Consider the following 17345-nt stretch of genomic DNA (forward strand, 5'->3'; position numbering starts at 1 on the left):
CCCAAATGATTTCATTTGGGCTCATCACTGCATATACACTCCAGAACATAAATGTGTAACACACCAGGAATTATATTTTTTGCTTACATTTTCTCACATAGCCTTTCTAAGACGTTTGTGGAAGAAAACATAAAAAAAACCTAAAAACTTCTGATCTAAATTAACTTTAGCCAATAACACAAAAATCTCAGAGACATTAAAAATATAGAATGGGTTATTCAAAATAATTTTCATTGCAACAATTATACTTTATATCCCAATTAAAGCTTGACAGCAAACCTTGTGGGTTGTTATGTATCTGTGGTATAACGTGGTTAAAAACTACTAATAGACATTTTTTTCTGAGCTTTACTATTAAAAAAAAAAAAGTCCTATCGGAAGTTTGGGAGAAAAACTCTGACAGGAAAAGAACGATCTATGTTCATCACAATCTGCCTTCACTATCCACAATGTTTTGTGTATTCTTACTCATCATTACACAACGCTTCTGTGATTTTAAATTCCAAGATGAACACAATAGACAAATCTACCCGTTTTCCTTTTTTTACATAAAGATGCCTTCTTAAGTGCAAATTATAATTTTAATTTATGCAAATCTGCTTTGCTATGTGCTAAATCTGTTGCACAGTTTCTTTTCAGCAGTTATACACTGACTGACATAGTGATTGACTATATCATTTTGAAGCGATTTGTGACTAACATCACTGAGGTTAATGCAGATTAAGCCAGTTAAAGATTTACACGGGCTGGATCCAATCTAATTGGACTGTTTTGTGTCAGCCCTGTGCTTTCATTTTAGAGTGGTGATTTAGACTGGCTAGGTCAGATTAGTCTGAGCCACTTTACTGATTTATGTGGTCAAGTGTGATTCAGATGGTCTATTTCCATTGCCACACACACCCCAGTGTAGATCTTATTTTTGTCATGGTGGCACTTTAATTAACGGCCATCTAAAACAGGAAAAGTCTGACCGACAAGGCCTGGGAGAGAGCCAGTTGCCACTCTCACCCAGATGAATTGCATCTCTGGTTTTAAGAGGGGACGATGGACGATGCCCAATATCAATTACTACCCTTTTCTGTAGAAAAGAGAAGGCCGAATGAATGAAAAACAGAGTTTTTAACATTAGCACAGTGCCTGCCAGTCTGTCAGACAAACTTTCTATGTGGAAGCACAAGATAGGGCACGGCGCAGAGTGAAATAAGACCAAGTCGACAGGCCCCAACAGAGATATTGAGCATTAATGGCAACAGGAAGTCAGCAGACAGGTCATGGAAGTAAACCACAGTCACGGCTGACAATGAAATGAGATTTACTATGAAGGCTTGTGGTTAAAGGAAAATAGACAGCCAGGCTAGGGTTGACTATGGGGGAGAAACCAGACAAGGATTCATCTGTGGACGGCTAAGGGCCAGTCAGGTACACCAATCCCAGAGGGGCCGCTAGGCTGTCAAACCTAGGACTGAGCCAGGACATTTGCACCTCTCGAATGGAGTAACATTTATCACTACAAAGACATCTGCAATTATCTGTCATGGAAGCCTGTGCAGGGTCTCGAATTACGTGCCTGTGAAGGTATTAAGGCCCATTACTCCATTTGAAGGCTTCAGTAGCCCCTCTTTTGTTCATTCTGTACCCGTGAGATGCCGTATCTCTGGGGATATAGGACTGTCAGGAGCAGAGGTAAAGCCAATGCTCATAAAGTGAGTGAAGGGGGAACTGGCACTGCGGATCACAAAGCTGATTCTCTGACTGTCTATTACAGTGACTCACGTCTGACTTCATTTTTCTTCTCAGATTTTAAAGGCACTACTGGAGGCCTCTTAGTCATTGCATTAGTATGTTGTCCCTCAACTAAACAAAACTCTTCCACTAATTCTCTTTTCTCTTTCTCGCTATAGCATTTTGGTAGATTTTTTTGCTTTCAGTTTCTTCTGTTCTTTCTTACTTCTCTGATACTATTCACCAAATAGGAATAGAAAGACAGTGGTTGTGAGTGGAAGTGAGATTCAGTACAAGGTCCGTGGAGGAATGCGAAAGAGTGAGGGATGGGAGACAGAAAGAGCGAAAGGGGAAGAGATGACAGGATGAGAAAGTTAACGGAGGGTGATGGAGGCAGCTGAGTGAATCTCAGCAGTAAATCATCTCAGAGCCGCCCTATCCCTATCTCTGCCTCGCCAGGAATCCTTTTCCCCCTGACCTTGTCTGCTGCTGTGTCTGTGAAGGAAAGATGGGGCCAGATTATCCATGATTGGAGATGGCTATAATCTAAACACGATCTTGAACTAGGCCCCACTTCTCAAACCCCTACTAATGAGTGGAAAGATGATGAGTCAGCCAGAAACACCCTCTCATTTTACTAACTCTGATCAGATGGTTTTACCTCTGTCTTGAGTAGCAACCTTCATCAACAATGACTTTGCTTGCCATGATCAACTGAGATATATATCTTAGTGGATTTTTTTCTTTCACATGTCAAATCTCTGATTATGCCAACAGGATCTGGTCTGGATATTTGGTGATTGGTATTTGATATATAGCCCTAAATGCTAAACATTTAAAAAAAAATAGATTTCGATCCACTACCATCTGCAGGACTACAGACTGCAGATGTCCGGTGTATGCCTAGTCTTGAATTCTTTTAGAAATGTCTTGGACCATTAAATAATTCAAAGGAAAAATAGGACATGATTTTTCAGTAATGTCCTTTGAGGACTCTAATCTTTTGGCTGCCTCGCATTACCAGGGTCTGAACAACAAAGTCATTTACAGAGTGACTCAGCAGATTTTACACAGGGTGCCCTTCTTGTCTAGGAATGGACTTGAACCAGCAACTTTCTGATTATGAGCTCAAAGCAGATCTGGGCCAGAGCCCAAGATATGAGGAGCATTACAATATGAGTCACATATATCAGGGGTGGGCAAACTACAGCCCAGGGGCCATATGAGGCCCCTTAAACTATTTAATCTGACTCGTCAAACCTGAGTGAATTATATTGATAATCCATAATACTGTTTTAATTTCCCTGTAATTCTGGTGTCTACCCATAGATGATTCACTACAAATATACATTGACCTTTGTTTGGGAGCAAGATGTTGATCTGCATTCATATAGTGTTGGGAGGTTTGATGTTTTTCTGATATTATTGTGTTTTTTGAGTCGGACAGTCATTTATCAGATCATTCCAACACAACATGAATACACCATTTCTTTAAGTTTGAGTTATTCCTGATGGATATCAACCCAATGGTGCAATTGGCACTAAAATGGAATGGGACCTGGTGGCAGAAAGATGGCGGCTGAAAATCATTAGCCAGAAGGAAGTCAGAGACTGGAAAATTAGCCACCACCACCACACATTTTGACCAAAAAATATTTGTTTTTGATTGAAAAAGACTAATGTAACCAGCGACTCTAACAGATATGTTTATTTATCTATTTTTAAGATGGCGGCTGATGATTTTAAGATGGTGACTGAAAATCATCAGCCGCCATCTTGTCTGCCACCAGGTCCTCTTGCTAAATTAGAGAAAAGTCACTGTTCAAAAAATAAAATTCCAAAAAAGTTCTGTTTTAAAATGTATAAATTACATTTCAAACAAAATAAAACCATGTTTTTGTTCACATTCCATGCTATTTCTTTCTCTTATGAGTTTGGTTACCAAAACACTCCATGCATCTGTTCCAGACATGGTCCTTCTGTCAAATTTTTAAATCCCTTTTGGCACATGAGTCAAAAACTTTGCCCTCTCCTGCCAAATATGCTCACATACTAATGTTTGATGTGTTTTAAAGGCTGGGTAAATCACATTATAGGTTTATTTTAATATTGGAATCCACATCACATGATTTGTATGCGTTCACTTTTACCTCACTAGACATTATTTCCCCAACTAAATAGCATTTTCAATAATTGATGACTAGATCTCTCATCTGAGCCTTTTTCCAGTCCATCTGCGCCTTTTATTTAACAGAAGGTGTTGGTTTAACAGGTTATACATATTTTGTGCCAGCTTGCTGCTTCTCACTAGGTTGACCTAAACTGAGAAGTGAAAGGATTGACAGGACTGTAAAGTGGTAAGCACTATGTTGTCATCCCGTACTTCAACAAGTGGGGAAGAGTGAAAGTTACTGTCTGGTTCGGCCCGGCAGGTCACAGGGGAGGGCTTCACTTTATATGCAAATTAGGCCAAAAGATCCCCCTTGGCCGATGGTCAGGCTGGTGAAAACTGGAGAAAAGAAATAAAAAGAAAAGTCTGGTAGATGCTGTTTGTACTATAAGTTGGACACAGACAGAATATGGGGGCTTACCAACATTTGCTTCCTATTAGGAAGAATAAAATACATTTAAAAATTAAATAAAGTAAAATAAATGAACTGAATAAACTAAAGTAGGCCACTGCCTTTAACTTAATTTTTCTCTCGACCAGGCTGGTTCTCAAAAGTCTGAAACCTTTTATCATATTCCTGATTATTTAGTTTTCCTCTTATTTGTACCAGATAATCTACCTGGAAAATATGACAGATTCTTTAGTCGCTTGTGTTATTTTTCATCATGAGGCCAACTTACAGAGTGGCGTAAATAATGCAAGTGTCACAAAACATATGTAGGAAAAAACCCACACAGCCTGCAGCCCACATCTGAAGAAGTACAAATAATATAAAAGTTAGAGTGGTGCAGTGAGAAGGTTCAAGCATGTATTATGTGATAGTCAGAAGACTACTGGTGCTAAGCAGTTTTTTCTGCATTGATTAGAATTTAAACAATATCATTTCTAAATTTACAGGTGTAACACTACATTTTGTAAGTAACGGTTCCTGCCCAATAATACCAAATCTACGTGACTACCCTTGTGTGTTATTCATGTTTTGATTGTAACATACTATTAAATCTACAAGTAGAGTGTTTTCTTGTGCATTTTTTCCTTCTTGTTTTGGACATCAAAGGTCCCAAACAAACACAGACAATAACCTTTATTGATCCCAAGGGAAACTGGTGAATATTGTAACTGCTTTTGTTCTAGAGGGTTAGTCGAAAAAAATCCATTTGGTCCTAATCATGAATCATTCTAAACTGGATTAACTCCCCTGGTTTGACCACACCTCAAAGCACTTTGTGTTTCTTTTTACTCATATTGTATATGTTGCTCAGCATGACTTGTATACCATGAAGTCATGCCTGTGTGCTGTTGGTTAGTATCTCAAAACCCATCTCTTCAGGCAGGCATACCCACCCTAATTATTGGAACTTTACTACATTTTATACATTTTATGACTGTCTCATTTTTAAGCTGTGCATTATGTTTTACTTTTACCTGTAAGGCGACTTTGGGTGTCCAGAAAGGAGCCATATAAATAACATTTAATATTGTTATTATTATTTTTATTATTGGGCCACTATGTTAAGGAAATATTGTAATCAGCTTTCTCAAAGGAGTTTCTAGATGTTGTTGCAAGTTTTCTTTTTTTTGTGCAACAATTTCCATGATCATTTGTTTCTCTAAAACAGTCATAGAGACTGTCTTGACCTCTTCCTAAATTGCTCAAGAGGAAATTTAAATTTTCCATTACTGGGGACCGGAAAAACAAGCTAATATTTGCAGCTTGTCTTTAAATCCCAGTAACCCCAAACTTAAAGGACCACATCATTACAAGGCCCCTTTTTCCAGTCTGTATCTGAAAGATTCCTTATATTTAAATGTTTGCCTTAATGTGCAACAATGTGCAACAATTCAATACACTTTGCGTGTTATAGTCCCTTTTTAACTTACATTTAAATTGACAAATTGAGAAACATAAACACGAATCATAAAAAAACGAAAGGTATTAAATCAGGAAAAATGCGCACAAGAAAAAACAAGTTAAATAAATAAAAGATGCTGCTGCACAGAATTCTATTCTTATAAAGGTAATATAGTTTCAAATGGCAATTCAATTTAAAAAAGCAGTTTCTTTTAACCATGCAGAAAAAAAAAAAAATCAAACCCAACATGTTTCTAACCAGCAATTTTGTATCCATTACTGGTCTAAATAACTGAAAAACACTAAAATGTGACAATGAAAATTTGGAGGTTCCTGGCACAGGATGATCAGTCATTTTCTGTATTTGAGGAAATGTGATACGATTCAGCCAAAAATATGCAGCACAGAGCAGGAGATACCTCTGGGATCTTTCCTTACCAGAATTGTTTAATCTTGTTTCGCGCCTCTCACATAACATGATGGAAGCTAGTCCCAAAACAGCAGTCACTTTTATAACAAACATTCGGGAAATATTTTGTTTGAACTTATCAGATAGATTGCATTTAAACAATTAGGCTCCTTTCCACAAATGTGGTGCGAAAGCCACAGCTTGAAACAGGAAGCAAGGGAAATAAAATTTTACAGTCATTGTTTTTACTCCACTAAAATTTCTACCAAAACAATAGGAATACACAATGAGGATTTGTTTTCTAAACATATGCCAATTTAAAAAATTGGAAAAGGCAGATCAAAACTTCAAAGATTTAAAAACTAAAAAAAAATCTTTTGCATATGGATAACTTTTGAAAGATAGAATATACTGTAAATGCCTTAAACTATTAAAACTTAAGCTATTTGTTGACATTTACTGTATCAAAAAAATCTTGTCAACTAATGCACAAACTATGGCTGTCATGTCATTAATTGTGCGATTAATTAATTGGAACCTATAATTAGTTAATCAAATTAATTGCAAACATAATGCTGTAAAAATATTTATTTATAAGTATTTTTAATTAAATCAATGACATTGTGGCGCAGTAAAATATCAAATTTCAACTATAAACCTACCTTTATGAAGTCAACCTTTACTTTTACACCAACAAGGGAGATTTTTTTTCAATCTCAAGCAATTAAGAAAAAAAAAAAAAAAAGAAAGAAAAAACACAAGAACAAACAATTCCAGCCCAGAGTGCTCAAATTTAACACATAAAAACAGTTGGAAACCCTTTCCTTAGCAATCCAAATATTATTGACCTCAAACTTCTTGTTAATACCAAAATATTCATTATAACATTCCTCATTCACAGTTTACCTTCCCACGTGATCAGCCCATGACATGCGCTGGGAGCAATGTAAGAAGAAAAAGTGTGCTGGTGTCAGGAGTTAAAGGACCTACACCATGAAAAAATAGACTTTTTGAGTTTTTAAGTGTTTTATAATGTTCATTCCTCAGTAAAAAGAACCCCAAAGCAATATTTTGATCCATTTACACATTTACACAAACCACCGCTCTTAGCAACAGCCCCTCCCAAACCCCCAACAATGAGAGGGTCCTCCCCACGAGACATCGACCAGTGAGAACACCCCCTACCAGGTAGAGTCAGCACATCCAGCCCCGCCCCATAGGCTAACCAAACGCTTCCCAAAGACAAAAAGGTCTGCGTGTCTCCAGGAAAACGATCGGCATGAAAGCGAAGAGGATTTTGTGGATTAATGATTGTTTGAAGAGAACAAAAACATTCATAGAAAGTGCCAATCACAACATAATACAATGTTCTCATCATTTCAATAAATCCTAAACTGTTCATCTGGTTTTGTCTACATTTTATGACCAAATTTCACCGCGAACCAAACCTATCAGCCATCACCATTCTGTCTGTGAACGCCAGGGCAACTAAAGGCTGACACACAATATATACATCCACATTTTTGCAAAGATGGATGTCTGTTTTAACACAATCACACTGACGAGGCTGCTGCCTCTAAGATGACGTCATAAAATGGGATGCACCCTAAGGAGCGAAGGGTGGACTTCAGGGTTGGAAAAGAGTTCACTAAAATAACTCATATTTCATAAATAATTTATTCTTTAGTGTCCCAAAGGTAATATATGATGCAATTTATTGATACAGTTTACTCTGAAAGGCTTAAGAAAATCACAGACTCTTTAAATTATGGAAACTCCTGTCTTTTCTTGAAGTAAAAAGTCAGAAAATTACAACCTAAGGAGAGTCTTTAATAACTTTTCGTTCCAAGTATCATCAACAGTCCCAACACTCATTTTCAGTCTTTAGTCACAGGATTCTATTCTATACTGGACTTGAAAAGGAAAATCTAGAAGACATTTTTCGCTTATCCAAGTATCCTATTCAGTTTTTATTTTTTTTGTCTGTTCCTTCACCTCGTTGTGCCGTCTGGTCTGTGCTGTATTGATAAGAAAGGCAACCTGTTTTCCTCTGGTAAGGCAGGTTTAGGTCTTTGTGAATATTTTCATTCCTTAAACATAAAGCATCAATGGTAAAATTGATCCGCCTTATCATTTAATTTGGAAGGATTTTCTGTGCCGTCTGAATGATAGTTTCAGTTTTGCGTTCTTTCACTGAGGCTTCTAGTCAAAGGCTGGTTTGTTGGGATTCTTTCCCGCCGGCATTGAGAGTTTCAGTAATCCGTAAGTTTTTTAAAACATTTCTTTTCATAATCCAAAATCAGCTGAAGTGTATTCCTTCAACAGTGCTTGACATTATGCTTGTGAAGATTGTCAGTCATCACGTATTCACAGGATTCTGCTCTCCGTGGCTTCTTTTGGTCCAACAAAACATTTTAGATGAACGTTTTAAAGTTTAGTTGCCCTGAAGAACAGAATCCTGCGATAACACGACTTGAATGATTGAGAATAGACTTCATTTTCTTTTTAGACACCTATGGCCTGAGCAAAATAAAAGAAAATAAAAATAGTCTTTAACTCAACATTGAGCTGTTGCACCCGGCTGGTTCATTCACGTGTGTCTGGTGGCAGGGCTTTCAGGCAGCTGTGTACCAGCATCAGGATTTTCTAATGAGTCCGTAATAAACACAACTTCTTTTTGTGCTGGCTGGAACATTATTCTGCATATGAAATGCACCCAGCGGTGCAGTATACATCTTTTATCGTTGAATGCAGCTGTCCATGGTTTCTGAACACTTACCACCACTAAGCTTCCCTGACTACACTGCCAGCGGGAAATAAAGTGATAAAAACCACAAAAAAACTGAATATTTACCACGACACTGGTGCAGGAGAACAATACTTTAAAGAGAATATTCCCCATCGCCGCCAAACAACAATAGAAAGTTTGGAAAGTAGAAATCACAACTGATTCTTGCTCCCAGGGACAGGCAAGCGCAAGGAATGGCGATTGAGGGTAGAAACAAAGATATGCAGCGAGTAAGAGATACAAAAGGAGAAGGAGAGAAAAAGAAAAGCACAATCTATATGCATATACTGCAGCCTACAACACAAGTAGCACTTTATTCCGGAGGGAGAAGCATCAGTCTTGACAGCATATGGCGTCTGTGCAAAATCCATTAATTTTTAATATACCGGGCACTGAAATGAAAAGGCTTCCCAAGACAAGCAATTGTCAGATGTCAGTAGTGTTTTGATAACTTTTTTGATCTCCCTTTTTATTTGCATTCACAAAGTGGGGCTGTCCACATGTCACCTCAGTTTGGACATGGCTGAAGACTGACATGGAACCATTTTCCACACAATTGCTCCCACCTTCAGGCTGGAAATGACACATTTGAGGAGAAAAAGAAGAAGAATAGCATGGTTTAGAGTGGCTGTTCCCTTGTAATGAAATGTCAGTATTTTATTAATGAATTGACTTCAGTTCCCGTACCCGCATACTCACACATTATTCTTTTTTAATCCTGTTATTACTGTGTAAATGCTTAGTAAGAATTCACAATAGTGATTCTTCTGCTCCTTTCCGTATGTTTTTCGGCACGTAAAATCTCAACCACACTTTCAGCGATTTCAACAATCTTAATATTAAGATGTTCAGCTTGTTCAGGACATTATTGCTTGTATTTTTTGGTATTCATAAACTTTATAGTTTTTGAAATGCAAAATATGGCCCATAGGAAATGAATGAGAAAGTCTTCAAATTTGATTTTTGTTTTATGTAGATTAGCGACAACCCCTTAAATATATTCACAAGCTATGTTTTAATCTTTTAAAGTAATTTTCAAAAAGTTGGAGTTTACCTAAAATGTTAGCAACATGCTACTGGGGTTTTTTTAGGCTAATTTTGAGTTAGCTTCCATTTTAGCAACGGGCAGGAATTTTAGGCTATTTTGGAGTTTAGCTCGTAATTAGGCAACAAGGTAGCTTTATTGGCTAATTTGGCACTTACTGAGGTTTTTTATGCTAAATTGGAGTTTAGGTAATATTTTAGCAACATGCTAACGTTTTGGGATAATTTATTATGTAAACCCTCCCGCTATCCTAGGCATGTTTATATTAAAAGTGGGGTCATCTGGACCCTACGAGGCAGTGTGCTGAACTTTTTTTTTAATATAAAATCCTGTCCACCTTGTCGATCTTTGTCATGGGAGGAATCACACATCAATTCAAGGGTGGGGTCATCTGGACCCCAAAAGAGAGCACAAGGGCTACTGAGGTTGTATAGGCTAATTTAGCTTCTATTTTAGCAAAAGGCTAAGGTTTTTGACAAATGTAGTTTACTGAAGAATGTAAGGCTATTTTGGAGTTTAGTTAGTTTTAAGCAACAAGCTAGGTTTTTTTGGGCTAATTTGAAGTTTAGCTCACATTTAACACTAAATATTTTTGCTAAATTGCTATGTATTGGGGATTTTTAAGCAATTTTACTACTTCAGAAATTTATGTCAACTTCAGTGCTCTTTTATAGTTCTTTAACGAAATTTCCAATATTTTTGCAAATTTGACATTTTGCAGATAGCTTTTGCATTTGAGCAAATCCCTTAGCATTAAAATAAAATGTGTCACCATTTTCAGCAAAAAGCTTCAGCGTATTTGGCGACTACTTCCAGCAAAAAGCATTCACACTAGCATTATTGCAGGTAATGCAATTTTTCTAGTTTGAGAATATAGATCTTTTCAGAGAAGCTCAACTGTTCTCCAGCTCAGCGGTTGAATTTTGAATAAAACGAGTCATTCCCAGTGAAGGATAACCTCAAAGAGATCAAGCAGTCAGTCCAATAAACTTCAGCAGATCTCCATATCTGTAACAGGTTCTAGAGGAAGAGTCAAACCCCTCTGAATGCAAATACAATGCATGGTTACTCTTGAGAAAAGATTGCCCTTTTTATTTTTCAACTCATTGATCTCTCTTGGAATCCTTGTAAAGAATGTGCTTCTCAAAATATTAATTCATATTTGTAAAATGGCAATTTAAAGCTTCCAAGTGGCCATAGGAGATGAGTGGGAACTTGCAAAATCCAATAAGAGCTTGGGAGACAGGTGCAAAGTGGACTAATTAATAGCAATCTATATACTGGCCAGGGCATGCAGTGGGCCGACTGAGACGCTCTTAGGTCAGGCAATGAAAAGATAGCAGCTCCAAATTCATTTTCTCACTGTGGCTCTCCCAAAGGAGGGCTCAGAAGTACACTCACACTTCCTTTAATGCCTTCGCTGGGGTGTGATTTATTTTTGTGTTTGCCAGCGCATTTGGAAAGTTCATTACCTCGCTCATGGCTTGTTAATTATCCCCGTAAAGCCACCATTAGATCTCTTTAGGCCAGGACTAAGATGAGACTTTAGTCCCAAAACATTAACAGGATGTAGAGGGTCTGTAACTTGACTCTCTTAAGTTCTATCCATTGACACTGAACTTGAAGAATGAAGAAGAAGTGCAAAACAAAGTTTGAGCAAATTGTTGCATCACTTCACCTTTGGTACCACAAGCACTTGCCAGAGTTATTTCTGTCTGCCATCTGCTTGCTTTTCAGTTAAATAGCTTGGCCACTGATGCTCAAAATCTAGCTAGATGTCTGTTTACCTACCAGCCTGTGCTAAATCTCATCAATATGACTGCCAGGGGTGATCGTTGCGGGATTTACCCAGCCCCGTTACCTCTTACAGCGAAGGAATAAGTCCAGACTTTGTAAGTGGTTTTAAGAAACCTTTTTTTTATGAGGTAAAACAACAGGAATAGAGAAAAAACACTACTGCAGCCACACCAGGCAGCAGAGAGCAGGCAGCACGGTCCTATTGATTATGCTGATGTTCATTTGTGTGGCCAAGCAGGAAGCAGGTTCGTGTCTCATTTGAACTTTACAGGAACAGAGCAGGATCCCATTTTCTTTCTGCAAAAAGGAGGACCTGATGTTTTATTTTTAGAACAGCTGCGTCTAATGGGGCCTGGCAGGTACAGGAGGCGTCACATCTGTCGAGGCCCAGGTGATGCTCCTGCCCGCAGCTCCTCCCCCACTCCTCGCCTGGTCCCCACCATCTAAATGACTCACACTGAAGATCAACAGTGTCATTTCCAATAAACCCGCTTCCTCTTCCTGCCACTTTCCATCAGTCCCAGTGATAGATTCTTACTAGTAGCTATTTCATTCCACAACACTAAGGATTAAGAAATGCATAATGTAAAAGATGTAAAGAAGATGAATATTCTCTATAATACCAGGGCAGTCAGATGATTAATTAGAAAAATCTAGCTGCTTGAATGTAGAAGTTTGTGCAGAGCTTTTACATTGAAGTTTTCTTGTCTCTGCTAATTTTAAAAAAAGACAAGGACATTAAGTGTTAGAAGAGACTAACATACACATGTCCTTCAATTTAACAAGGATTACTATTTCCTCCCAAAATTCACACACACAAAGCATCCTTTTGGCACAACATGACAGTTTCTATTGACAAAAAATGTAAATAAAATGATATTCTCAACAATATGTAACTGATATTTTCATACCTTATTTTCAACACTTTTCTTGATATACTAATTATTGTTAATTCATTATTGACACCTGTAAATAATAGACTCTTTTTTATCATAATTAACATAAAAATGTTTTTTTTAAAATTATGAGGTATTAAAGGGATCTTGATGATATAAAATAATTTAAAGCACATTACTTGACCTATTTAAAGACTGTAAACAAAATCTAAATTAATTTTTTTTATTTGGAATGGAACAGTGGAATTATTTCCTCCTTTTCATACACATTTATTGAGCCTGCAGACAGAGAGCTGCTGTGGGATGTCGAGGCAGCCTGCTCAGGCTTCCTAAACAATTTGATATTTTTTTCTTATTTTCATTAAGACATTAATTGTTTTTATTTTTCCCCTCTCGAACTGATGTGGGAGAGAAAGTAATCAAACTGGGTCACAGAGTCACAAACACATTCAGACCAAGCTCCAGTCGCTGAAGTGAAGTTTACTGGGAGACACTGAATGACCTCATGAACCCAGACATGGAAATGATTACCAATGCTTTTGTAGAGTTATTTAAAGGAAATAATTCAGATCTTTAAACGTCCTCCATGTTTTCCATGCATTAGGAAGAGAATAGATACAGACACCGGTCCAAGTAGTAAAAACATCTGGTGGTTGCTCCTCCCACCCGGGTCTTAGGCGTCAAGATGCCCAGCACATTTTTGGACAGACATTGAGCAGTAAATTTATCATGTATCAAAAGGGAGGCGTCTGAATCGGGTCCCATGTGAATCCAGCATAAGAACTGGTGGAGCTTTGCACACCACACATCTTCAAGTGCAGTTAAAGTAGCATGATGTGAAATTGGGTGATTGAAAGAAAAAAAAAATGTAACTATTTCCACTCTTAACCTGGGTCTATGATGTCACACTGTCCACTAAATTACATATTTTTTTAGCCTCAAATACCACCCTTCACAAAAGATGTTTTTTCCTTCAATCTGGTGCCAAATGTGACTGTTAGGGTGAAATGGAAATTAGCTGGTGACATTTTTAACATCTACTCTTACTTTAGTGGTACCAGCATCTTATTTGTACCATTTCTAGCTCAACCAATAAGTTAATTACAGTTTGACACATTGAAGAAAAGAGTTCTGGGAATAGTCAAAGGCAGTCATTTAGTCTGTGAAGAATTGAGCATCAGTTGTGTGTGACAGAATCCCTTATTTAGGTTGTCGATAAAACAAAGAACAGCAGATGGTAAATAATGGATGCAAAAAAGTACATAAATAAAAACCACAGACTGGGACTCGTAATGTATTTTTTAAGACACGTATTCTTCAAAACATCCCTGGGATATTATTTATTTTTTTGCCTTCTATCTGAAGTTTTACTAGCGTTTCTTTTAATGCCTACTATTCTGGTAATAACAATACACATTTTGTTGTGCTGTGTTCCATTTCAGACAAACTGTGATCTAAGAGCTTGTCTACATGGGCAAAATATTTCCATCGTTCCTCTCTACTCTTACCTGAAATCCGCAGCACTCCAAACTTTATGTACATAAGAAATCACTGCAGGAGACTTGAATAGCTCTCTGGATACTGGGATATGTCACTATTATACCAAGGCGGGGTAGAACACCACAGAAAAACATCAACAACAACAACACAGCGGAGTGTTGATAAAGAAAGCTGGGTGTGTTGGGGGGGTGCAAAGGGTGCGCAAAGGTGGTTCTTTTTAGCTCAGCAGAATGGTGCCATCAGCTGTAGCATTTCTTCTTCTCTCCCCTCTTCCACCCCCCACCCCCATCCAATGCAGAAGACAGGAAGCTGTTTGTTGGGATGCTCGGCAAGCAGCAGAGCGAGGACGACGTGCGGCGGCTGTTTGAGACCTTCGGCCAGATCGAGGAGTGCACCGTCCTTCGAGGGCCTGATGGGGCCAGTAAGGGTCAGAGCCCACACATCTTTCAGCTTTTCTCCCCCTTAATCCCTACATATGTGATTATCATCTGTCTATCTTTAGTGTCACCCGTGGTGCACTCATTGACACTCTCTGTGATGTGCTTCTTTCTGAACTGTTTATTCAACCTTCAGCAACCCATTTTTAAACCAAGTTTTTTTTTTATTTCACACTTGATATTTTCTGTGTCTCATTGTCACAGTGTTCTGGCACTTTCTTTCTTTCCTCCCACCTACATTTTTTTTCTTTTTGTTCTTCATTTCCTTTTGTGTTTTCACCCCATCACTTAACCTTTTTTTTCTTTTCCTTTTTGAATTTCTCTCTTGATCTTATACATCGTCTCTCCATCACAGCAGCTTCTCTCACCCTGAGCGTCACATAATGCCTCACCTCTCTCTCCCTCCGAAAAGCAAAGGGGTGTAATCGTGTTTGTTTCCCACATTCCCATCATCCCTCCCGAGAGACATCATTGGCTGATAATGTTCCACTGTAAATAAAGCAGCCAGGCTCTGGGGTTTGCTGCTGTCACTCACCAGGTGGCAGATTTGCTTGCGTTCATAAAACAAACCTAATTTGAATTCTCGTCTTGGGTTATGTGGTCCTTGATTAGCAAAGCATGTCGAGATAATAACAAAAATTTTTAGAAAAGCAGTAAAATTGCAATATGCAGGTAGAATTTGGGGGATATAAAAGGCTTCAATTTATAAAAAGACAATATCTGTCTCATTCACATCTGGAGTCATGATTCTCCTTTCATTGCTCGAAATCTACCTTTTCTGTTGCTCTAATTACTGCAATTTATTTGTCTTTGATGTGCATTCGGAGTTGTGACAGAGGTTGGGGAGTAGGAAAGAGACAGGAGGAGATAATGTGTTATGCTGGCTTATAGAGAATGCAAACAAAGCTTACGACTTAGTCACAAATGCTCTTACGGGTGGTAACTGGCTATCTGTGGGTTGGAAAACAGGCAAATCTATAAGTGTCACACAGGTGGCGCACAAAATTTTGAGATCGTAAACAACCCTTTTAGCGAAATGTGATTCAAAAAATGTTCATGTACATTTTTTCCTACGGACTCACTGCAGTCATCTGATTGTAATAAACACTTAAGGATGTATAAGGGTAAGAAAATGGGAACTAGGTGAGAATTGTGTAGATGCCCTGTGGGCTTCCTATAGGGACTTATGTATCACATACACACCCTGTGATTAACCCTTTAACTTTAGAGCTCTAATGTTTGTGTTCTTTGATTTACTGTAACTATTAAACCGTTAACAAGACCAACGTAATTCCAGCAGATTCTGAAGAAGAAAAGCAGCACAAGCCAGATTACGTTGATGGTGTAATGGTTGAAAAATTACACTATTTTGTGTTTAAGCGTCACCGGCGAGCATTTGGGCGAGGTCAGTAAGGAGCCTCTGCGCACCTCAATAATGGCTAGACTGTGACAAAAACAACATTCTACGATAGCAGGACCCGTCCGTCATAATTATGTGTGACTTACATTATCCTTACGAATATTTCATGACACATTTAGCACACTCATGATGACAATCGTACGTTTCATTAGCTGCATTTCCATTACACATATGGACTAAACTTTTTTAGAAATTCTAGAAATGTTGAAAAACACATTTTCACTATTTCTTTTAAGTCATAATTATGTGAATAAACACAAACCGACTCGCATGATAAGTCATTCAAAAACATGGCGATGGATGTGAACAGCAGATACAGTCACATTTCTGCCACTTATCATCATTTGTTAAAGAGACGTTGGCGTCCTATTCAGGCCATGGAGCGGCGAGCTACATGGGAGTGGCTAGAGATGAAGCAATTTTGGGAAGTCGTGGTTGGTGATTTAACAAAGGAGGTGTGGATCAAGCAATTCCGCATGACACGCTCAACTTTTGATGAGCTGTGTGACACTGTAGGACTTCTTGGGATGCAGTCACCTTTGGTCATGTGATTCATTTTAGTTGAACAAAAAGTGTTTCCATTGCAGTTTTGTGTAAATTGTGGATTTAAACACCACATCCTCCAAGCGCAATAAACTTTTTTTTCCAATTCATGCTAGTTTTTTCCAAATTGTCGTGTTTTCTTTAGACAAATGTATTATTTCAAATCCAATTTGCGCAATTTCATAATCAATGGAAATGCAGCTATCATCATGACATTTTTTAAGGTGGCCATTTAAGGTAAAAGAAATATAAGACACACCTTTGTTTCCTACAACTCTTTGGATCTGGACAACCCCAAAATTCACAAGGCATCAGTTGTGCTGAAATTCCCACGTATCTTTGTCCCTTCCCCCTTTCACTGCTGGGTGCAGTGCTGTGTTTTATTCCTCTGGCCCACTGCCTTTATTTCTTCATGGTTTGTTTTCTCTTTTGCCGTCTCACTCTTCCTGTCTGGCTTCCTGTCTGTTTGCTCAAATGCCTCCAGCTGATTGACAGCAAACAAAATTAAAGAAGGCCCCTGTTGCCATGTCAAACAGCCACTAGTTTCATCCTCTCTTCCAGCTTTCACTTCCTTTCACCTTCTTTTAGCCCACACATCAGCTTTTTGGTTCTCCCATCACGTACCATACAGTCCTTTTCTTTTGTTCATGTTATCAGCGACTCGATCACTCCTTTCTTGTCAGGTTCTCCTGATGTGAAATGAACATTTATTAAAAAAAATATCTGTACCACCTGAAACTAGATTTGCAATTCCTGAAGAAATTGC

The 17345-nt window shown here is 38.1% G+C and overlaps 1 protein-coding gene across 7 annotated transcripts in view; it reads left to right on the forward strand.

The window, feature by feature from the left end:
- The window catches only part of si:dkey-205h23.2 (CUGBP Elav-like family member 4), a 174778-nt gene that overhangs the window by 114602 nt on the left and 42831 nt on the right, over positions 1 to 17345 (forward strand). For 6 of the 7 annotated variants that reach the window (XR_002921667.2, XM_024294949.2, XM_024294952.2 and 3 more), the window contains exon 4: positions 14478 to 14606. The exons of the other annotated variant lie outside the window; for it this stretch is intronic. Coding sequence is in view for 5 of the 6 variants with exons in the window: in XM_024294949.2 (XP_024150717.1) it covers positions 14478 to 14606 (129 nt within the window). In the remaining variant the exon portion in view is untranslated. The remainder of the gene's footprint in view (positions 1 to 14477; positions 14607 to 17345) is intronic. 7 annotated transcript variants of the gene reach the window in all.

Source organism: Oryzias melastigma, linkage group LG3 (genome assembly GCF_002922805.2).
Source record: "Oryzias melastigma strain HK-1 linkage group LG3, ASM292280v2, whole genome shotgun sequence".
Taxonomy (NCBI): Eukaryota; Metazoa; Chordata; class Actinopteri; order Beloniformes; family Adrianichthyidae; genus Oryzias; species Oryzias melastigma.